This window comes from Silurus aristotelis, assembly GCF_946808225.1.
Source record: "Silurus aristotelis genome assembly, chromosome: 20".
NCBI classification, from domain to species: Eukaryota; Metazoa; Chordata; class Actinopteri; order Siluriformes; family Siluridae; genus Silurus; species Silurus aristotelis.
In genome coordinates, this window is record NC_139593.1 from 958,410 (window position 1) to 981,443 (window position 23,034).

Consider the following 23,034-nt stretch of genomic DNA (forward strand, 5'->3'; position numbering starts at 1 on the left):
ATTTATGAATCTGTCCTTAGTGGTTGGAATAATAGTCCTACCAAGTCGATAACGTGGTGAAACACGGTTAATCTGCTCTACCGGTAGTGTGTACAGTAGGAGATAATGGTCTGTGATGTCATCACTCTGGGGTAAAATATCTATATCAGTGACGTCTGCTCCGTGGGATATTATTAAGTCTAGTGTGTGGTTAAAACGGTGGGTTGGTCTGGTGACGTTTTGTTTAACTCCAAAAGAGTTTAGTAAATCGACAAATGATAATCCTAGGGCATCGTTTTCATCATCTACATGAATATTAAAATCTCCTACAAGCAGCACTTTATCAAAGCTGATCAGGAGGTCTGAGAGAAAACAAGCAAACTCATGAAGAAAATCAGCGTAGGGTCCTGGGGGTCTGTACACGGTGACCAGAGCGAGTTTTCTATGCATCTCTGAAAGTGCAATTTTTAATTTTATTTTTAACCTTCTAAAGGTGGTAGAACATTCTCACATTTAGCTCCTAAACTCTGGAATAGTCTTCCTGACAGTGTTCGGGGCTCAGATACACTCTCCCAGTTTAAGTGCAGATTAAAGACGTATCTCACCATTTGGATTTCACTTCTTGAAGATTTCTGACATTGGACTTTGAGGATCAACAACCTTTTAATCGCTACTTAAAATATTCTACATCTGCTGTTTTTCCATCATTGAACATTTGAAGGCTCTGACATGGAGGAACCGGTGTTGGATCAAGCTGCTCAGTAGCTTGATCCAACACCATCTGAATGTATAAGACTGTAGAAAGATCATCAGTCATAATCACACACTCCAGTGCTCATGTTAGTTCTCACTCTCCAGTGTTCTGTAATGTTTAAAGACTATAATCACACTCTTGATGTCACCCAAATGAGGATGAGGTTCTGCTTTTAAATCTGGTTCCTCTCAAGGTTTCTTCCTCATAACAGCTAAGGTAGTTTTTCCTTCACCACAGTCACCATGCTGCTCATCAGGGATAAACACACACCATTCACCTTCACTGTTACATTCTGTAAAGCTGCTTTGTGAAAATTTCCAGAAATAAACTTGAACTTAACACACATTACAGGGTTTTCATGAAAATCAGGGAACATGAAATCTAGTAACCAGTACCTGAACACTCTGAGGGAACAGAAGATCAGGTTTAACACACAACAAACCTCAGAACAGAACCAGGAACTTTTCATGTTCAGCTCCGAATCAGGGAAAAAAATGCAGGACGTGTCACTGGCAGGAGAACCAGGAAGCTTTAAGGAACAACTAGAGAACCAAATGTCAGAGATTCAGGATACTATACATCTGAAACAAAGGAACCAAGGAACTAGAGGACTATGATGTGGAACCTGAGAAGCTAAGATGAAGCTTGTATCCAGCATGTAGAGAAGCAGGAAAGTAGGGAATACAGATATTCACTCCAAAGAGAAGAGGAACCTGTAAAGAAGATAAATCAGGAAATGGACTAATCTAGGTACCAGAGGACAAGACAGACCTGGTTATCCAAATCCCAGAAGAAGAAGGAGGAAGCTTCGAATCAGCAACTCAGGTCAATAACCAGTGATCCAAAGATGGCAAAACTTTGATTATTGAACTAAGAATCTAGAAAAGATCTACCTGATGCTCATAAGAATCAGGAAGGCTGAGGTTCTAGATACTTGTGGAGCCAGGAGGAACCATGACAAGGAACTTTTATAATCAGGAAACCTAATAGAAGAGAAAGAGGAGAATGCTGGAGCAGTTTAAACCCACAGGCACCTGAAGATAAACACGAGATGATCTTTATACAGGATCTAATGTGATTTGGATGGTGTTCCACCACGAGCAGGGAGGAGAACCTGAAGCACCTGATGTTAACAATGTAAGAGTTCATGGTGTGTTTTTGTTTCAGAACTGAATAAGAAACTGCAGGAGAAGAAAGAGGAACTCGAGGAGGCCAAACAGAAGATCAAGAAAGCGAAAGGAGAATCTCTTAAATGTAAGCAAAAGGTCGTGGTCAGTCCACACACTTGAGAGAAATCCAGGTTCTTGTGACTTGTGTGAGGAATTTAATCGTTCCTCTCGTTTGTTTGCAGTTCTGAAATTACTGGAGGGTCTGAGGAAGACGAACAGGAAGCAGGAGGATCATATCAAGGAATATCTCACTAAGATCAAGAGTGAGTTTAACAGCTCTTTCATTCAAACCACAATCCCTACATCATTCAGATCTACAGTTAAACGAGTGTGTGTGTGTGTGTGTGTGTGTGTGTGTGTGTGTGTGTGTGTGTGTGTGTGTGTGTGTGTGTGTGAGCAGACCTGGAGAACGAAGTGGATGAGATGCTGACTCAGCTCTCCAGCACCGGGAACGAAAAATCCAAGCTTGGTGAGGGACAGAGTTCTTTATCTGGTTCTTCTTCTCCCTCTTTTTCTACTTAGTCTTCCTCCTCTTTCCATTCTTCTTCTTCATCTTCTTTATCTTTGTAATATTATTGTTATTAAGCTTTCAATGTGACTGAGTGATGACTGTTTAAATCTCTCTCTCTCTCTCTCTCTCTCTCTCTCTCTCTCTCTCTCTCTCTCTCTCTCTCTCTCTCTCCAGCCATCCAGGTGGTCTTTCTAAAGGAGGAAGTGAACCAGCTGAATAAAGCTCTTGCAGAACTTAAAGAAGAGAAGGATGAGAAGGTTGCAGGTCAGCTCCATCTCCAGTTCTCTCCAGCATATAATGTGAAGTCTAATCTGAGATCTGGTCTGAATCTATTTACTTCATCTAATCTGAACTATATGTTCTTGAAGATATGGAGAAGGAGATCAAAGAGAAGAATAAAGAGATCACATACCTGAAGAGAAGCGGCTGTGAGGAGACCAGTAAGTAGAGAAGCAGAGATGTGAAGCAGGAGGTAGGAACCACTTCAGGATGGAAAAGAAATTGATGGTTCTACAGGATTGAGTGAGGAAGAGGGAGAAAAAGCTGCAGGAAGGAAATGGGTTTTAACAATGAAGGATATGAAGGACAGCTTGAACAAGTGATGAGGAGGTTCTTTAAGATAAGAGAGGAACTAGGAAAAAGCAGGAAGAAGAAAGGCAGGAAAACGAAAGGTTCTTTAGCGGAGATGGAGGTGAATGTGTAAGTTAAAGACACAGGAGAAACTTGGTAGAAGAGGAAAGAGAAGGGTTTTTCAGGATGGAGAAAGAACTAAGATGAAGCAGGAAAAAGAAATGATATGGGGTTCTTCAGGGTGGAGCAGGAACGAGGAGGAGTGTGGTGGTGGAACATAAACTGATGATGTATTAGTGTCACAGAGGTGAGATATCATTCCTCCATCCACACAACACTTCCGTTCATCCAGCTTCTGTGTGTGATCTTCAGAAAAGGAGATATCTGACCTGCAGAAGGAGCTAAAGGTGAAAGAACGAGCGCTGGAGCAGGTGAAGAGGGAGAACGCTGCACAGATCAGAGGTGAGGAAACCAACCAGAGGAGCATTTGCTCTCAGGTTGATCTCGAGGCTCTGCCCACATCATCTAAATCTTCCTATATTGATGTGTTGTGTTTGAAACAGAACTGCAGCGGCAGCTGGACGAGAAGAAGCGCAAACTGGAGGAGAGCAGAGCTGAGCTGAAGAACCTCGACGAGGAGAACGCCAGTCTGAGTACCAGCACAAATACCGCAATAATCTTTTCTAATGATCAGTACAATAATAATAATCCTTTAGAACAGTAATAATGTTAATAATCCTTTCTATCTATCTATCTATCTATCTATCTGTCTGTCTGTCTGTCTGTCTGTCTGTCTGTCTGTCTGTCTGTCTGTCTGTCTGTCTGTCTGTCTGTCTGTCTGTCTATCTATCTATCTATCTATCTATCTATCTATCTATCTATCTATCTATCTATCTATCTATCTATCTATCTATCCATGTTTGTCTGCAGTTGAACAGTTGAGTAATCTGACTGAACAGTTGAATAAAGGAGATGAAGATAAAGGAGTTGAGCGTCGTGAGGCTCAGAAGCGAATCTCTGGTACGTGATCTGTTTCTCTCCTCGTATTTTTAATCAGGATTTCTTCTCTACATGGAGGTGAAGGTCTGTAATTCAGTGATGTGATGATGTTCTCCTTAACAGATTTGGAAAAGCAGCTGAAGAAGAAGGAGAAGGAAGTTTCTGAGCTGAAGAACACTAACTCAGGTGAGGGATCTGCACTTTATTCACACCACGCTTTGGTTTGTATTTATTTCAAAAGTGAATCTGATGATTTTCTCCCATGAACAGAACTTGTGGAGCAGCTGAAGCAGAGCCAGAAGGAAGTTTCAGAGTTGAACAACGATAACACAGGTGAGAGATGTTTCTTCACCCAGACTCTATGACTGATACAGGGAGTGACATTGTGAGGAGTGTGTGAGGAGTGTGTGAGGAGTGTGTGAGGAGTGTGTGAGGAGTGTGTGAGGAGCACGTGAGGAGCACACAGCAGCATGGGTGGACTGATGAACAGGATTATGAAGTGGATGTAATCAGCTGCTGTGTACAGGAGTGTGGTCATGATGGAACAGGAAACGGTAAAGCTTCAGCTTTCAGAGACGAAACCACACAAGAGTGGGATGTTCATGGGGTGCACTTACTTAGGCTCATATAATTTATGGTACATAAGCATGCAATCAGTGTCTCCTGAGGACTTACTTATCTACCTGGAGGTATCTTCAGTCCACCTGATGGTGCCATCTCAGGATTATTAACCTATTCCTGGGTTTAACACAAAACGTTTTCAGACTAACCACTATGGGGGGTGTGTGTGTGTGTGTGTGTGTGTGTGTGTGTGTGTGTGTGTGTGTGTGTATGTGTGTGTGGGACTTCTACATGTTTTTTTTTACCAAACAGAGCTTGAAGAGCAGCTGAAGAAAAAGCAGAAGGAGCTTTCAGACCTGAAGAACAATAATGCAGGTGAGAGACGTGTCTCCATAATCACTCAGGTTTTTATTACTATACTGAATTGAAAAGTCTGGAAACCAGTCATGTGGTGATGTTCCTCCAAACAGAGCTTAAAGATCAGCTGAAGAAACAGCAGAAGGATCTTTCCACTCTAAAGAACAATAACGCAGGTGAGAGACATGTTCTTCTGTCCAGTTTTACTTTAATGGGTGAATAAAGAACTGGACAGGAAACAGGAAGTGCGTGCTGATATTTTATGCAGATTTTTTTTACTTTCGAAGTGCGTACACAGCATGTAGAAGATCTATCTCCATTCTTTCTCCATTTGAGTTCTGTGAGCTCTGAAGAGCTCTGTCTGAGGGTTTTCTTGGTCTTGCAGATGTTTTCTTAACCTCTCACCCTAAGAGTAACTGTGTTTAATTATCTTGAGACGTCTGATTCTTTCTTGTGATTGGCTGGAATCATCAGTCCGAAACATCCATTCTAAGGAATTATCAGTTTTTTCTCTATTATCAGTGTTATTCAGTCTCCAAAGGTAACCAACGTTGATGGACCATCAGTCAACCTTATGGTATCATCTGTCTATCTTGAGATGTTGAAGGTGTCATTGTTTCATCAAAGAGATCATGAAAAGAATTAAAGCTACCTTTAGGCAAGTCAGTGCCACCTCAAGGTAGCTTTAACCCTTCTCAAGTTCTCTTTGATCCATAAAGTGTCAGAGATCCATCGGAAGGTACCAGAGACCCATCAGAAGGTACCAGAGATCCATCAGAAGGACTCATGTACTGGATCATCATATGATTTTCTCCCAAACAGAACTTGAAGCACAGCTGAAACAGAAGGAGAAGGAAATTTTAGACCTGAAGAATAATAAAGAAGGTGAGAGATGTTTCTTCACCCAGACTCCATCACTCTCCACCACAAAGATCTTGTTTTCTCAATATCAAGTCTTTATTTCTGTTTAATTCTTTACTTCATCAACTCTTTATTTCCTGTTTTCTCTGTAGGTGCGACTGAGGAGAACCAGCATCTGCAAGAAGAAGTGAAGAGACTGACAGCACAAATCCAGGCAACAAAGAGTGAGACACTTGAACTTCCTCCTGACATCTCATGACATACTTGAGATGTTTATTGACCATCACATGATTTTCTTCCAAATAGAACTTGAGGAGCAGCTGAGGCAGAAGGAGAAGGAACTTTCGGACCAGAAGAACAATAACGCAGGTGAGAGATGTTTCTCATCAGTCTGCTACATCCATTCGGAGGAATCCGTTTTTCTACACCATGTTCAGTTCTTCTTGAGGTGTTATTCCTCCATCCTCAGCTATCACCAGTCCATAGTTAGATACCACTGAATCAGTCTCCAAAGGTATCCAACATTAATGGCCCATCAATCGATCTTATGGGATCATCTGTCTATCTTAAGATGTTGTCTGAAGGTATCATTGTGCTACCTCGAGGTGGCACTAGGGGTGTAACAGGACACATATTTCTACTGAAATCTTTCGGTTCAGTGCACTTGTGAGCCGAATGCAGTCCTTTTTACGTGCGGAACACATTTAGAATCCGAGTTCCCTCAGGAACGTATTAAGTAGCGGACCGCAAGTTTGTTTACTCTCTGCCTCGCACTTTCAGCGCATTTATTATTATTATTATTATTATTATTATTATTATTATTATTGTTATTGTTGTTGTTGTTATTATTATTATTATTGTTATTATTAAACTTGAAAACATACACAACACTTCCAGGGGTATAAAGAACTGGAGTTAGCGCAGTGTCACTGTGGCGACACTCCCAACTGGAAATAACATTTGTTTTGCACATGCATGTAAACGCTAAAGAATCCATAGCGCTAGCGTTAGCTGCTAACCTGGAAGCGGCTAGCGCTATGGATTTTTTAGTGTTTTATGTCCAGCTTCAAGAATTTCTCTTAACAGGAGAAAATCCTGCCATTCCACATATCGAGGAAATGAATGAATGAAGGACAGGAGGAATAAAGAGTTTTGTTAAAATCTGCTGAAATAAATAGAACAGTTCAATAAAACATATCTTTAGAAAATTACATATTAAATGTAAAACACACACACACACACACACACACACACACACACACACACACACACACACACACACACACACACACACACACACACACACACACACACACACACACCTTTATTACCCAAATGGGGTCTAACAAATGTAAACTATTTAGTTAATTAAATGTTCCATTTATTTCATTGTATTGCATCAATTTCATTTGTGCCAATTTAATTAATTACTCAGTTTAATCAATATATAAAAAAGTGTATTGAATGTATTATATTTATTTATTTATTTATAAAATATAAATGTAGATATTATTTAACCAAAAAAGGCATTTTATTAAATAAATATAATAATAAACTGCATTAATAAAAAGGACAAGCAATTTTAAATCTTCCCTCTAAATGTACCGAAGCGTGACTTTTGTTTACTGTTACACCACTAGGTGGCACTGATTTGCATTGCAAAGTAGCGTTAATCCTTCTCAAGTTATCTTTGACCCATAAAGTGCCAGAGATCCATCAGAAGGTACCAGAGATCCATCAGAAGGAGTCATGTACTGGATCATCATATGATTTTCTCCCAAACAGAACTTGAAGCACAGCTGAAACAGAAGGAGAAGGACATTTCAGACCTGAAGAACAATAAAGAAGGTGAGAGATGTTTCTTCACCCAGACTCCATCAGTCTCCACCACAAAGATCTAGAACTGTGCGAGAAGATCTTTTATGTATCGACAAACATTTGAAAACATTGTTTTTTAAACGACATTTATTTCTTTTTAATTCTTTACTCCATCAACTCTTTATTTCCTGTTTTCTCTGTAGGTGCGACTGAGGAGAACCAGCGTCTGCAAGAAGAAGTGAAGAGACTGACAGCGCAAGTCCAGGCAACAAAGAGTGAGACACTTGAACTTCCTCCTGACATCTCATGACATACTTGAGATGTTTATTGACCATCACATGATTTTCTTCCAAATAGAACTTGAGGAGCAGCTGAGGCAGAAGGAGAAGGAACTTTCAGACCAGAAGAACAATAATGCAGGTGAGAGATGTTTCTCTTTTAACCAGACTCCATCACTCTCCTTCATTCTCAGTACAATACAGTGTTTATTGGAGGAGAACATCAGGGAGCAGGATCACTGGTTTCTGACAGAGGATCTACAGTCTGAAATGAAGAGCCAGTACTAAGTTTTGAGGGATGACTGGGATCTTCCACAGAATTATGAACATGTCTCAGTGGTGTGTATCATCGGTTTTTGGTTCATCCAAATGAAGGAATCATCAGCCCATCTTCATAAGGTTATCATCCGTCTAAACATTGTGTTGTTCATCTGTCTGAGGGCATCAGAAAGGTGGATGAGGTTTGATCATGGAGATTAAGTAGATATAAAGCAAATATCTTCAAAACGATGCATCACGACATCGCGACACAACTTCTATACCGACCATCATTAGTGAAAGTATCTTCTCTAATCTCACCTGCTGTGTTCCTCTTTCTCTTTCTGCTGTTTGACTTTTTACTCCTTTCTCACTCAAAGTTTTCACCATGAAGACCTGCCATTAAATCTATACTCCTCCTCCACCTGCAGGTGGCACTGATTTGGCTTGATGTAGCTTTAATCCTTCTTAATTTCAGAATCTTGATCCACAACATTACAGCACTGACCTGCAGTGACTTCACTGACCTGCCTCAATGTGTCTGAAGCCACACAAATACGCTTCCGTTTGGCCTTCCAGCCACACTGTGGCGCTATTTCCAGGCCACGAAAACTCTCCAAAGTGGATAAACATGAAAACGGCAAATACGTGAGCCTTTTCAGACGTTTGGGTGTGGATGAGCAACTTTTAAAAAATGATTGAAAAGGAACATGTGGACGCAGAGCATTTTTAGACGAAAAACACAGTTTTCACATGATCTGGATTGTGCAGTGATCTGGATTGTGTAGTGATTTGGATTGTGTAATGATCTGGATTGTGTAGTGATCTGGATTGTGTAGTGATTTGGATTGTGTAGTGATCTGGATTGTGTAGTGATTTGGATTGTGTAGTGATCTGGATTGTGTAGTGATCTGGATTGTGTAGTGATCTGGATTGTGTAGTGATCTGGATTGTGTAGTGATTTGGATTGTGTAGTGATCTGGATTGTGTAGTGATCTGGATTGTGTAGTGATCTGGATTGTGTAGTGATTTGGATTGTGTAGTGATCTGGATTGTGTAGTGATCTGGATTGTGTAGTGATTTGGATTGTGTAGTGATCTGGATTGTGTAGTGATCTGGATTGTGTAGTGATCTGGATTGTGTAGTGATTTGGATTGTGTAGTGATCTGGATTGTGTAGTGATTTGGATTGTGTAGTGATCTGGATTGTGTAGTGATTTGGATTGTGTAGTGATCTGGATTGTGTAGTGATCTGGATTGTGTAGTGATTTGGATTGTGTAGTGATTTGGATTGTGTAGTGATCTGGATTGTGTAGTGATCTGGATTGTGTAGTGATTTGGATTGTGTAGTGATCTGGATTGTGTAGTGATCTGGATTGTGTAGTGATTTGGATTGTGTAGTGATCTGGATTGTGTAGTGATCTGGATTGTGTAGTGTAGATGTAGACTGAGATCCATCACTGTATCTATAACGTGTTTGATTTTCTTCCAAATAGAATTTGAAAAGCAGCTGGAGCAGAAGGAGAAAGAAGTTTCAGACCTGAAGAAGAAGAACACAGGTGAGAGCAGTGTTTGTATACTGGATGAGAACATGATGAGAAGTGGAGCCATCTTTTGTTTCTCCTCGGTTCTGAGTACTCCATCAACCTTTTCTTTTCCGTCTCCTCTGAAGTTGTGATCGGTGAGAATGAGCGTCTGCGTGATCTCGTGACAGGACTGAACGAGCGAGTCAATAAAGCAGACAGTGAGACACTTTCAGTTCTCCATTTCTCTCCATTTAACCATAATCCATAATGTTCTGAAAGATTTGATGGAGCTGATGAAGACTTTCATTACACACGGACATGTTTGTGAGTTTCACATGATAATCTTCTGAACAGAACTGGAGGAGCAGCTGAAGCTGAAGGAGAAGGAACTTTCAGATCAAAAGAAGAAGAATGCAGGTGAGAGATGTACTTCTCCATCCAGACTCCATCACTATCCATCACTTTATTCTCAGTAAAAACATTAGGGAGCAGTAGATCTTAGCATCATTCCCATTCAAGGTCCATCTTGATCATCATCAGGCTTTTGTGGCTTTCACTGATTTCTCTCACTAATATCTCCTGCAATCTCAAGAAAAATGAAAGTAAAAGAATACAGAATTAGAATTATATTCCTCCTTGATCTCTGTAGATGTGATTGAGGAGAGCGAGCGTCTGAGAGGAGACGTGAGGAGACTGAACACCAGAGTCAAGGCCCTGGAGAGTGAGATACTTTAATTTCCTTCATTTCATTCTCCCAGGGTTCCTGAGTTCCTGAGAGTCAAATCACTAGAAGCTGCTTTAAATCCGTATTGTATCTCATTTTCTCCTCAAACAGAAACTGAAGAGCAGCTGAAGCAAAAGGATAAGGAAATTTCAACCCTGAAGAAAAATAACAAAGGTGAGATATCTCCTTCTCTTCTCTGCTTTCTTGATCTACTGCTGGATTTATCTACAATTATTTATAATCTATATTAATTTAGAACCCTGTTTATTAGACCTGTGTTCAGTTCATCTGAACACAATCGTAATTAGTCAAATAAGATGTAGGAGATGATCCAGGTGGAGGTGTTCCAGGATGTAAGTGAAGATGTGGTGGTGAAGAACGGGTGAAGCTGAGAGCATTATAATGGTGGAAGGTCTCACACCTAGCCGTGGATCATCACCTTCTACCATGAACACTTCCAGCATTGAGGAATTCAAGCTGTTATGGATGTTCAGAGAGAAACTGTCTGAAAGGATCAAAATAACTAACGCTTTATTTTCATTATACATTTTACAGCCTCAATTCTATAAAAGTTGGGACACTTTAATTTGCACGCATGTGCAAAATCTGAATAAAAACAATTAAATTATTTCAAATTGAATAAATCCATATTTTATTCACAATATTTCAAATGTTGAAACTGAGGAAATGTAGAATTTTAAGAAAAAAAATTCATTTTGAGTCTGATGGCTGCAACACATCTCAAAAATGTTAGGAAGACTGAATTCTATTCTACTAAACTCTACTGTTCTTTATTCTACTGAACTCTATTCTACTGAACTCTATTCTACTGTCCTCTATTCTACTGTCCCCTATTCTACTGAACTATACTGAACTCTATTCTACTGTCCCTATTCTACTGTCCCTATTCTACTGAACTCCATTCTACTGTACTCTATTTTACTGTACTCTATTTTACTGAACTCTATTCTACTGTCCTCTATTCTACTGTACTCCATTCTACTGTACTCTATTCTACTGTACTCTCTTCTACTGAACTCTATTCTACTGTCCTCTATTCTACTGAACTCTATTCTACTGCCCTCTATTCTACTGTCCCCTATTTTACTGAACTCTATTCTACTGTACTCTCGTCTACTGTACTCTATTCTACTGAACTATACTGAACTCCCTTCTACTGTCCTCTATTCTACTGAACTCTATTCTACTGTAATCTATTCTACTGTACTCTATTCTACTGTACTCTATTCTACTGAACTATACTGAACTCTATTCTACTGTACTCTATTCTACTGAACTATACTGAACTCTATTCTACTGTACTCTATTCTACTGTCCTCTATTCTACTGTCCTCTATTCTACTGTCCTCTATTCTACTTAACTATACTGAACTCTATTCTACTGAACTCTATTCTACTGAACTCTCTTCTACTAAACTCTATTCTACTGAACTCTATTCTACTGTCCTCTATTCTACTGAACTCTATTCTACTGTGCTCTATACTCTTTTTTACTGTCCTCCATTCTACTGTACTCTATTCTACTGTCCTCTATTCTACCGAAAAATTCATTTTGAGTCTGATGGCTGCAACACATCTCAAAAATGTTAGGAAGACTGAATTCTATTCTACTAAACTCTACTGTTCTTTATTCTACTGAACTCTATTCTACTGAACTCTATTCTACTGAACTCTATTCTACTGTACTCTATTCTACTGTCCTCTATTCTACTGAACTCCATTCTACTGTACTCTATTCTACTGTACTCTATTCTACTGTACTCTATTCTACTGTACTCTATTCTACTGAACTCTATTCTACTGCCCTCTATTCTACTGTCCCCTATTTTACTGAACTCTATTCTACTGTACTCTCGTCTACTGTACTCTATTCTACTGAACTATACTGAACTCCCTTCTACTGTCCTCTATTCTACTGAACTCTATTCTACTGTAATCTATTCTACTGTACTCTATTCTACTGTACTCTATTCTACTGAACTATACTGAACTCTATTCTACTGTACTCTATTCTACTGAACTATACTGAACTCTATTCTACTGTACTCTATTCTACTGTCCTCTATTCAACTGAACTCTATTCTACTGTCCTCTATTCTACTGTCCTCTATTCTACTGTACTTTATTCTACTTAACTATACTGAACTCTATTCTACTGAACTCTATTCTACTGAACTCTCTTCTACTAAACTCTCTTCTACTGTCCTCTATTCTACTGAACTCTATTCTACTGTGCTCTATACTCTATTTTACTGTACTCTATTCTACTGTCCTCTATTCTACTGAACTCTATTCTACTGTCCTTAATTCTACTGTCCTTAATTCTACTGAACTCTATTCTACTGAACTCTATTCTACTGTCCTCTATTCTACTGAACTCTATTCTACTGTCCTCTATTCTACTGTGCTCTCTTCTTCTGTACTCTATTCTACTGAACTATACTGAACTCTCTTCTTCTGTCCTCTATTCTACTGAACTCTATTCTACTGTACTCTATTCTACTGAACTATACTGAACTCTCTTCTACTGAACTCTATTCTACTGTCCTCTATTCTACTGTCCTCTATTCTACTGAACTCTATTCTACTGTACTCTATTCTACTGTCCTCTATTCTACTGTCCCCTATTCTACTGAACTCTATTCTACTGTACTCTATTCTACTGAACTATACTGAACTCTCTTCTACTGAACTCTATTCTACTGTACTCTATTCTACTGAACTATACTGAACTCTATTCTACTGTACTCTATTCTACTGTCCTCTATTCTACTGTCCTCTATTCTACTGTACTTTATTCTACTGAACTCTATTCTACTGAACTTTCTTCTACTGAACTCTATTCTACTGAACTCTATTCTACTGAACTTTCTTCTACTAAACTCTATTCTACTGTCCTCTATTCTACTGAACTCTATTCTACTGTACTCTATTTTACTGTCCTCTATTCTACTGTACTCCATTCTACTGTACTCTATTCTACTGTCCTCTATTCTACTGTTCTTTATTCTACTGAACTCTATTCTACTGAACTCTATTCTACTGAACTCTATTCTACTGTCCTCTATTCTACTGTGCTCTCTTCTTCTGTCCTCTATTCTACTGTACTCTATTCTACTGTACTCTATTCTACTGTCCTCTATTCTACTGAACTCTATTCTACTGTCCTTTATTCTACTGTACTCTATTCTACTGTACTCTATTCTACTGTCCTTTATTCTACTGAACTCTCTTCTACTGAACTCTATTCTACTGTCCTCTATTCTACTGAACTCTATTCTACTGTCCTTTATTCTACTGTCCTTTATTCTACTGAACTCTATTCTACTGTCCTCTATTCTACTGTCCTCTATTCTACTGTCCTCTCTTCTACTGTCCTCTCTTCTACTGTACTCTATTCTACTGAACTATATTCTACTGTTCTCTATTCTACTGTACTCTCTTCTACTGTACTCTCTTCTACTGTACTCTCTTCTACTGAACTATACTGAACTCTCTTCTACTGAACTCTATTCTACTGTCCTCTATTCTACTGTACTCTATTCTACTGAACTATACTGAACTCTATTCTACTGAACTCTATTCTACTGTACTCTATTCTACTGAACTATACTGAACTCTCTTCTACCAAACTCCAATCTACTAAACTCTATTTTACTGAACTCTATTCTACTAAACTCTACTGTCCTCTATTCTACTGTACTCTATTCTACTGTACTCTATTCTACTGTTCTCTATTTTACTGTACTCTATTCTACTGAACTCTATTCTAGTGAACTCTTTTCTACTAAACTCTACTGTCCTCTATTCTACTTTACTCTATTCTACTGAACTCTATTCTACTAAACTCTATTCTACCGTACTCTATTCTACCGAACTCTATTCTACTGTACTATATTCCACTGAACTCTATTCTACTGTACTCCTTACTACTGTACTCTTTCTATCATACTATACTGAACTCTATTCTACTAAACTCTATTCTACCGTACTCTATTCTACCGAACTCTATTCTACTGTACTATATTCTAATGAACTCTATTCTACTGTACTCTTTACTACTGTACTCTTTCTATCATACTATACTGTACTCTATTCTACTGTACTCTATTCTACTGAACTCTATTCTACTGAACTGTGCTCTATTTCTCTGCACTCTCTTATATTATTTGGTACTCTACTGTATTCTAGTCTACTCTACTGTATATATTGAATAATATATACAAATAAGTAAATAATCCTTTGTCCTTTTATTTCTCTGTACTGTACAATATTCATCTGTACTTATATTCTTCTCTACTTTATTTTACATAACTTTACTTTACTTTTATTTCTATAATTACATTTCTATTAAAAACAGTTCTGTCTTGTATTACACGTATAACTTTACCCCTTTATTCTCCCTGTGTTCTCTTTAGAGCTGATTAATGAGAAAAATAGTCTGCAAGAAAATGTGAAGACCTTGAATGAGCAAATAGAGAAGCTGGAGAAAAAGAGTGAGACACTTTAACTCATCACTTCCTTTTCATTTTTCTTATTTATTCGTTTCAGTAACAGACAATAAAACATATTCCCAGTGTAAAGAGCAGCGATGAAGTAAAGTGTAGCGTATGTGTGCTGAATATTTCTTTCATATGAATTTTAATAGAATGGATGGAATGTGTGAGGATCACAGGAGGAATGTTGATCAGGTTAAAGATTGGATTGTGTTCACTTGTTTTGTTTTTCTTTTGTGAACAGAGCCGGTAAACACAGTGGCGCCTCCTGTATTTACCATCAGTAAGTGCAGCTGTAACATTACAGTGCTGAGAGATGTTTATAGCTGATTTAATCAAATCTTCACTCTTTTACAAACTAATAAAATAAAGCATTTTATTCAATGGGCTTATATTAATGAATGAGATAAATGTGTTTGGCCACGCCCACTCCATTGTGACTCATTGTGAGTCCATGATTCTAACTGAGACACTGAAATGTTACCTAGGAACTAGATTCTGGAAATAAAAAGTAACCCAGCTTCCCCTGTCTCATTAGCATCTCTGGAGTTTGACCTCAAGACGGCTCATAAAAGACTTGAGATCTCTGATGACAAACGTTCGATGCGAGCAGTTGATTACAACATCGCTCGAGCTGATAACCCGGGACGTTACGACACGGCATTCGCTGCTCTCACTACTTCGGGCTTCAGCTGGGGAAAGCCGGACTGGAGGATAAAGGTAAACGACCATCCCTGCTATGTGGTGGGTGTGGCCTCTGAAGCGGCCCCCAGGAAAGGACATATAGGTTACAGGCCCAGTAACGGCTACTGGACCATATTCAACAATAACGGACGGTACTACATACAAAGAGAGACGCCTGCTCTGCTCCATCTCGACAGCCAACTCAAAATCATCAGCATCGTCCTGGACATCTTTAATGGGGAGGTGACCTTCTATAACAACGAGACCAAAGAAGTCATCGGCTCCTTTACAGGGAACAAGTTTCAGCAGAAGCTCTACCCGTTTGTTGCCAGCTGTGGTAAAGAGAGTTACAAGAACTGGCCCATAGAGCTGATGGATACTAATATGTCACTGTGGCTTAATAACTAACCAACACACACACACACACACACACACACACACACACACACACACATGCATATGCTATATACTTTTTTTTTTTTTTTTTTATAATTGCATCCTTGTAACATTTCACATCATTTCATAAAATAAAAATAAAAAGTTTAAAGCTTTCAAGTTTCTTCTTGTCTTTGTGTTCATGAATATACATGAATATGCAGATTAGACACCCCCCCTCTAATACCTAGCTGATTAGCTAACTGTTTATATGTGAAAATGAACCTGCAACTATATTTACAGTTACAGCATTTAGCAGACACCCTTATCCAGAGCAACTTACAACTGACTAGTGGAGGATTAAGGGCCTTGATCAAGGGCCCGGCAGTAGCAGCTTGGTGGTGCTGGGATTTAAATCTATGACCTTCTGATTCAGAGTTCAATGCCTTAAACACTGAGCTACAAATGTCTCTTTATGAAATGCAGTTAGGTCCAAATATATACATAAATATATTGATATATCTGTGAGAATACAGGCACAGTTCTTTATTTCATCTGTTTACTGAACCCTATTAAATGTATGGTCCTGTAATAAATACGGGTTTATACTAAAATACTCAGAAAGATATTTCTTCATCTGCTGAGACCAGAAAAGGTCTGCAGTCAAAGTATCATTTGTATTTGTAAGCTGTTGCTGTAAACCCACATCATGTGGTCAGAGGATTTCTCCATGCAGGTGAAGCAGGACATCGTCAGGCTTCCAGAACAAATCAAATCAATCAGAGGGACAGCAGGAACATTGGGAATGGCAGGTACATTGGTTCACTGGTGAGTGCAGCAACATTAAAAACCTGGACATTCAAGGTCTTTAAAGACTCCACTGGTGGATGAACGAAGCATCTTCTCCACCCAGCCAAGTGAAAATCACTCCACTCTATAAATACAGAGGGTTCAGTCCAAAGTGCAAACTAAGGAGGTGTGATGCTGGAGCTCTCGGTGATGTTGATAAAGGGACAGAACACAGAAACAGCTGGATGGTAATGGAGGTGAAAAAACCCTGATCACATGGGAATTTATTCCGTGTCTTCTGAGCTCATATGTTCTAATCCTATGTGTTTTAATCCCTGACGTGTCCTAATCCTATTCTTTGTCAAGTCGAGTTTTTTTCTATTGCGCATTTCACCACAGACATTGTCTCAAAGCAGCTTTACAGAAAACAACGAAAGAGTGAATGGTGTGTGTTTATCCCTGATGCATGGTGATGGTGGTGAAGGAAACACTCCCTTAGATGTTATGAGGAAGAAACCTTGAGAGGAACCAGACTCAAAAGGGGAACCCATCCTCATTTGGGTGACATCAAGAGTGTGATTATAGTCTTTAAACACTACAGAACACTGGAGAGTGAGAACTAACATGAGCACTGGAGTGTGTGATTATGAGCGATGATCTTTCTACAGTCTTTTACAGTCATTATGGTTATTAACCAGGAGCTACTGAGCAACTCATAAAATATCTCAACATCTGAGATCATCACAGATCCAACAACAGCTTTTCCATGCCAGAACCTTTAAACACTGAAAGAGGTCCAGTGTCCAAACTCCACAAGAAGCACAAGTTGATAATGTGCATGTGATCAGATGTTCTGGAGCACAAGGTTATGATGTGATGTGTGTTATGTGTGTTATGTGTAGGCTTTGCTAAAAGATACGTCTTTAATCTGCACTTAAACTGGGAGAGTGTATCTGAACCCCGAACACTGTCAGGAGACTATTCCAGAGTTTAGGAGCTAAATGTGAGAATGTTCTACCACCTTTAGTGGACTTTGCTATTCTAGGAACTACTAGAAGTCCAGAGTTTTGAGATCTCAGGGAGCATGACGGATTGTAGCATGTTAGAAGACTGGAGAAATACATGGAGATAAACTATTTAGTGTTTTATAGGTAAGTAGCAGTAGTTTGTAGTTAGCTGCAATAACTCCCAGGTCTTTCACTGTTGAACTAGTGGTTACAGAGCATCCGTCTAAATGCAGGTTGAGATGCTGGAGCTTCTGTGTACTGGTTTTTGGGCCGATGAGCAAAATCTCAGTCTTATCACAATTTAATAATGGAAAGTTATGGGTCATCCAATCTCTTATTTCCTTAACACACTCAGTTATCCGAGTTAATTGAGCTCCACGCCTGGTTTAGATGAGATATATAGCTGGGTATCATCAGCATAACAGTGGAAGCCAATTCCATGCCTTCTAATAATATTTCCTAAAGGAAGCATGTATATTGTGAAAAGCAGGGGTCCTAGAACTGAACCTTGTGGGTCCTAGAACTGAACCTTGTAGCCATAATTTACTAGCATTAACCTGGATAGCTCTCTATTTAAGTCTACAAAATGGTAACGATCGGACAGGTAGGATTTAAACCAGCTTAATGTAATTCCGTAAGCGATCTAGGAGAAGATCATGATCTAAAGAATGCAGCACTAAGATCTAGTAAAACTAACAGCAAGATGAAGCCTTGGTCTGAAGCTAAAAACAGGTCGTTAGTGATTTTAACTAGAGCAGTTTCTGTGCTATGATGGAGCCTAAAACCTGACTGAAACTCTTCAAAGATATTGTTCTCTTGCAGGTAGGAACAGAACTGGGCAGCGACAATCTTTTCTAAAATCTTAGACATAAATGGGAGATTTGAAATTGGTCTGTAATTCGATAGCGTGTTTGGATCCAGATTAAGTTTCTTAATGAGGGGCTTAATAACTGCTAACTTGAGGGATTTAGGGACATGACCTAACGATAGTGAGGAGTTAATAATATTCAGAAGAGGCTCACCAGCTGTATATAACACTTCCTTCAGTAGTTTAGTGGGAATTGGATCTAACTGACATGTTGTTGATTTAGCTTTGATAATAACATCATACAGCTCTTCCTGTCCTGTACATGTAAAACAGTGGAGTTGTGGAGTTGTAGGTGAGATTGTGTCAGGAGATGCTGTCAGAGGTTGGAGCTCCACAATTGTTTTTCTAATGTTATCTATTTTTTCAGTGAAGAAATTCCTAAAGTCTTCACTACTAAACTGTGATGGAACACATTTTTCAGATCCCTGATTTGTTGTTAATTTAGCGACTGTACTGAAAAGGAACCTGGGGTTGTTTTTGTTATTTTCTATGAGTTTGCTCAGGTGTTTAGCTCTAGCAGCTTTTAGCGCCTGTCTGTAGCTGAGCATACTGTCTTTATACGCAATTCTAAATACCTCCAATTTAGTTTTCCTCCATTTTCTCTTCAGATTACGTGTTGTTCTCTTTAGGGCATGCGTATGACTATTATACCAAGGTGCAGGTGCTTGTTCTCGAACCTTTTTTAACCGGATGTGGACAACGGTGTCTAAAGTGCTAGTGAGGATAAGGTCTATGTTGTTAGTTATTTCATCAAGATTATTAGCAGTTATGGGTTTAGTGAGAAACTGAGATAAATCAGGCAGGTTATTTATGAATCTGTTCTTAGTGGTCTGATCAATAGTCCTACCAGGTCGATAACGTGGTGAAACACGGCTAATCTGCTCTACCGGTAGTGTGTCCACACTCACAAATTATCATAGTGAGTTTGGGTTTCTGAAAGAAAGATTTATTAAAGTGAAATATAAATCAGCTTTATGATCCTGATGAAGGATTTTACACAATCACACCACTAAGAGCAGCTTTAATCCCATCATCTAACCACACACACACACACACACACACACACACACACACACACACACACACACACACACACACACACATGGAATACTTTATGGCACATACTACACACTTAAGACACACACACACACTGCACACACACTACAGTTCCTGACGGATCTACATCCTGGCTGTGATTAGCGTACAGTTCCTGATGCATCTTCAGGCTGGGTGTGATTTGTGTACAGTTCCTAATGGATCTTCAGGCTGTGTGTGAAGTTCCTGATGGGTCTTCAGGCTGGGTGACATTGGTGCAAAGTTCCTGAGGAGATCCCTGTGGTAGCCCGTGTCCGTCTTGCCCGTGTTTTTTGCGGTGTTGGTGCAGAGAGCTGAGGAAGGGGAACTTGAGGCCGCAGATGGAGCACTGGTACGGCTTTTCCCCCGAGTGCATCCTGAGGTGCTGCTTAAGCGTGCAGGTGCGGGCGAAGCTCTTGTTGCACTGGGAGCACTGGTAAGGCCGTTCCCCAGTGTGTGTCCTGCTGTGCTGCAGCAGCGTAAACTGTTTTCTGAAGCTCTTGCCGCAGGAGGTGCACTGGTACGGTCTCTCTCCCGTGTGGATGCGGCGGTGGCTGCGGAAGTGGGCGTGGCTGGAAAAGCTCTTGCCGCAGTCGGAGCAGAGGTACGGCCGCTCGCCGGTGTGCGTCCTCTCGTGGCACAGCAGGTGGCTGGACTGGCGGAAGCTCTTCCCGCAGTGCGAGCACTGGTACGGCTTCAGGCCCGTGTGCACACTCTCGTGCGAGCGCAGGCTGTCCATGCGCGTGAACGTCTTCCCGCACGTGTCACATTTGAACGGTTTCTCCTTGGTATGCGAGCGCTCATGGACCTTGACGCGGGGGGCATGGCTGAAGGTGCGCTCGCAGTATGAGCAGCGGTACGGCTTCTCCCCGGAGTGGGTCCTCAGGTGGGCTTTGAGGTTCCCCTTGGTCCTGAAGGTCTTTCCGCACTCCCTGCAGGAGAAGGGTCTCTCGTCGCTGTGCATCATCATGTGAGCTTTGAGGCCCGAGGAGCCGGCCAGGTTCTGACCACACACCTCGCACACGAAGCTGCTGACCCCCGTGTGTCTGCTGGCGTGCAGCTTCAGCTCGGCTGACGTCACAAAGCCTTTCCCACACTCCTTGCAGCAGAACCTCATCTCCTTTGCGTGCCTCCTCATGTGGATTCTCAGGCTGGGAGCTGTTCCATAGCTCTTCTTGCACTGAGAGCATTTAAACACTTTCTCGCTAACGCTGCCATCGCTCTTCAATTCTTCAACGTCCTTCATGTCTTCATTTTCTTTGGAACCTCCTCCCTGAGAGGACATCGTGTCTCCCACATCTCCTGAGTTTCGCCTCGTCCTGAGTTTGAGTTTATGAACGTGCGGTTCTCTTCTTTCCTCGTCAGCTGAAAGATCAGAAACACCGTGAGGAACCACGTCCTCCTCGTTAGCGCTAGTCTCTCCATTTTCATCATTCGTCTCCGCTGTCTTCTGCAGAGCCTGTGGTGGGCCTTTAGGTTCACACTCCTCCTCACACTCACCAGACACACTCAGCTCAGAGTCTCGAGCTTCTGAGGTTTTCAGATCAGCTTTACACACAGAGCACAGCGCTGGTGCAGATCCTCTCACCTCCTGAGAGAAAAAAAACTAACAGAATTAAGGACGAGGTAATGACTGAGGAGATCTGAGGTCATGATGGTTATCTCACACACACACACACACACACACACACACACACACACACACACACACAAACACACCTGAGTGTTTATGGCTTTCTGTCGCTGCAGCATGTCCTCCAGCGCACACACCAGCTCTCTGAGCTCACACACTTCAGCGTAGAGGTGTGAGATGTCGGCCATGGACAGATCCGTCCCCACTGACACCGTACAGAAAGATGGAGGATCACAAAGCAGATGGAGCTGCAGGACAGCTTCTTGTTCTCCTCCTCCTCCTTCTCCCACACACTCCTCCTCCATCATCATCATCATGCTCTCCAGCTCTTTACTGTTAAACAGTTTAGACACTCATAATCCATCAATCCATCAATCAAAATAACCCTGACCCCAGACCCCCATCAATCCACCAATCAAAATAACCCCGACCCCCTCTGCTTCCCCAACCAATCAGAGCCAAGTGTCTGCACTCGACCTTCATTCATAAAACATCATAATAATAGAATCAGATTATTTATATTAATGTTTCTTATATTTCTTATATTAAAAACTCAAACTCCAGCAGCTGCAGCTGAACTACTACAGAACCTCAGGAATATCTTCTCCATTCAGCCTCACCACACAACTCTGCTTCTGCTTCTTCTGCTTCTGCTTCTGCTCCTTCTTCTTCTTCTCCTTCTCCTCCTTCTCCTCCTTCTTCTTCTTCTTCTCCTTCCCCTTTTTCTGCTTCTTCTGCTGTCTTTTTCTTCTCCTTCTTTTTCTTCTTCTTTTGCTGCTGTTTCTTCTTCTTCTCCTTTTTCTCCTCCTCCTTCTGCTGCTGCTGCTACTTTTCCTTCTTCTCCTCCTCCTGCTGCTGCTGCTGCTTCTCCTCCTGCGTTCTTGCTTTAAGAAACAAGCGCTGAAACTCATTATCTCCCCCTGCTGGTACACAACGCGAACTGCGCTCAAAATCTCTCCATGCACACATGTTAAGCAGTTCATGTTGTGTACAGCAGGGGGAGATGATGACCTCACAGCAGCCTTGACAAAATTACGTAATTTTTTTATTAAAAATTTATTTTTTTAATATTTATTTTATTGTATTATTGATAAGACAGCAACTAAATGAAAAAAAAAACAGATTTGTTAATTTTGTCTCTAAAATGATCCGATCTTTAAAAAACTTCTTACCAGCGACAAAAAGAACTCACACTCGTGCCACCTAGTGGTGCAAGTAGGCAACTACCTTACATCTGCACAAAACAATACATTGTTTTAAATTCATTTAAAGGTCAAATAAGTTTCCAGACAATTTTTACTTAGTGAGACCCCTGATATACACCAACATTATAACCATTACAATGATTTTATTTCAGTCAGTTATCCAGATTTCTCTCTCTCTTTCTGACAAACAGCTAAATATCTTATCATTGACACTACATTTTTTATATTTTGATGATATTATGTTCTGTAAATGATGAGATATTCCACTATTTTTTAATCTGATGTAAATTTTTCACCAGACTCTGTGATATACACGTTTTATACCCAAATCTCACTGACCTGCTGTCAATTAACCTCATTAAATACTGAAAGTTTCTCCAACTGTTTTATTGTAACAACATTTACTTTCTCCAGACTTTTTTTTTCCACAGTTTACACATTGCTATGTATTTCTGTGATTTATTTAGAATCAAATATGGGTTTTTGAGATTTGCAAATCATTACATTCTTATTTTATT

General features: G+C 40.2%; 2 protein-coding genes across 3 annotated transcripts in view; one reads left to right on the top strand and one right to left on the bottom strand.

Annotated features, from left to right (window-relative positions):
• LOC310715613 (uncharacterized protein) overlaps positions 1-16,120 on the top strand; it is a gene marked incomplete at its 5' end in the record, with an annotated part of 29,443 nt that extends 13,323 nt beyond the window's left edge. Inside the window, 26 exons of the mRNA XM_083522123.1 lie at positions 1,901-1,987; positions 2,085-2,165; positions 2,303-2,371; positions 2,588-2,677; positions 2,782-2,853; positions 3,356-3,445; positions 3,547-3,636; positions 3,914-4,003; positions 4,106-4,168; positions 4,253-4,315; positions 4,856-4,918; positions 5,014-5,076; positions 5,723-5,785; positions 5,914-5,985; positions 6,068-6,130; positions 7,547-7,609; positions 7,783-7,854; positions 7,937-7,999; positions 9,611-9,673; positions 9,787-9,858; positions 9,995-10,057; positions 10,290-10,361; positions 10,476-10,538; positions 14,804-14,881; positions 15,126-15,164; positions 15,420-16,120. Of these exons, the coding sequence (XP_083378249.1) occupies positions 1,901-1,987; positions 2,085-2,165; positions 2,303-2,371; positions 2,588-2,677; positions 2,782-2,853; positions 3,356-3,445; positions 3,547-3,636; positions 3,914-4,003; positions 4,106-4,168; positions 4,253-4,315; positions 4,856-4,918; positions 5,014-5,076; positions 5,723-5,785; positions 5,914-5,985; positions 6,068-6,130; positions 7,547-7,609; positions 7,783-7,854; positions 7,937-7,999; positions 9,611-9,673; positions 9,787-9,858; positions 9,995-10,057; positions 10,290-10,361; positions 10,476-10,538; positions 14,804-14,881; positions 15,126-15,164; positions 15,420-15,973 (2,321 nt within the window). The 3' untranslated portion in view covers positions 15,974-16,120. The remainder of the gene's footprint in view (positions 1-1,900; positions 1,988-2,084; positions 2,166-2,302; positions 2,372-2,587; positions 2,678-2,781; positions 2,854-3,355; positions 3,446-3,546; positions 3,637-3,913; positions 4,004-4,105; positions 4,169-4,252; positions 4,316-4,855; positions 4,919-5,013; positions 5,077-5,722; positions 5,786-5,913; positions 5,986-6,067; positions 6,131-7,546; positions 7,610-7,782; positions 7,855-7,936; positions 8,000-9,610; positions 9,674-9,786; positions 9,859-9,994; positions 10,058-10,289; positions 10,362-10,475; positions 10,539-14,803; positions 14,882-15,125; positions 15,165-15,419) is intronic.
• Positions 16,121-19,608: 3,488 nt separating this feature from the next.
• LOC310715358 (uncharacterized protein) lies at positions 19,609-22,156 on the bottom strand. 2 transcript variants are annotated; one of them, XR_014530309.1, is made up of 4 exons: positions 21,932-22,156; positions 21,398-21,644; positions 19,810-21,269; positions 19,609-19,765 (listed from the first exon to the last, which is right to left on the bottom strand). XR_014530309.1 is itself a non-coding variant. In XM_083521737.1 (3 exons), the coding sequence occupies exons 2-3, from the start codon at positions 21,626-21,628 to the stop codon at positions 19,866-19,868; spliced, it is 1,635 nt and encodes a 544-aa protein (XP_083377863.1). In that variant the 5' UTR covers positions 21,629-21,644; positions 21,932-22,156; the 3' UTR covers positions 19,609-19,865. The 2 variants fall into 2 exon arrangements, 1 of the variants encoding a protein (XP_083377863.1); XM_083521737.1 differs by having other exon boundaries at positions 19,609-21,269.
• Positions 22,157-23,034: the final 878 nt, after the last annotated feature.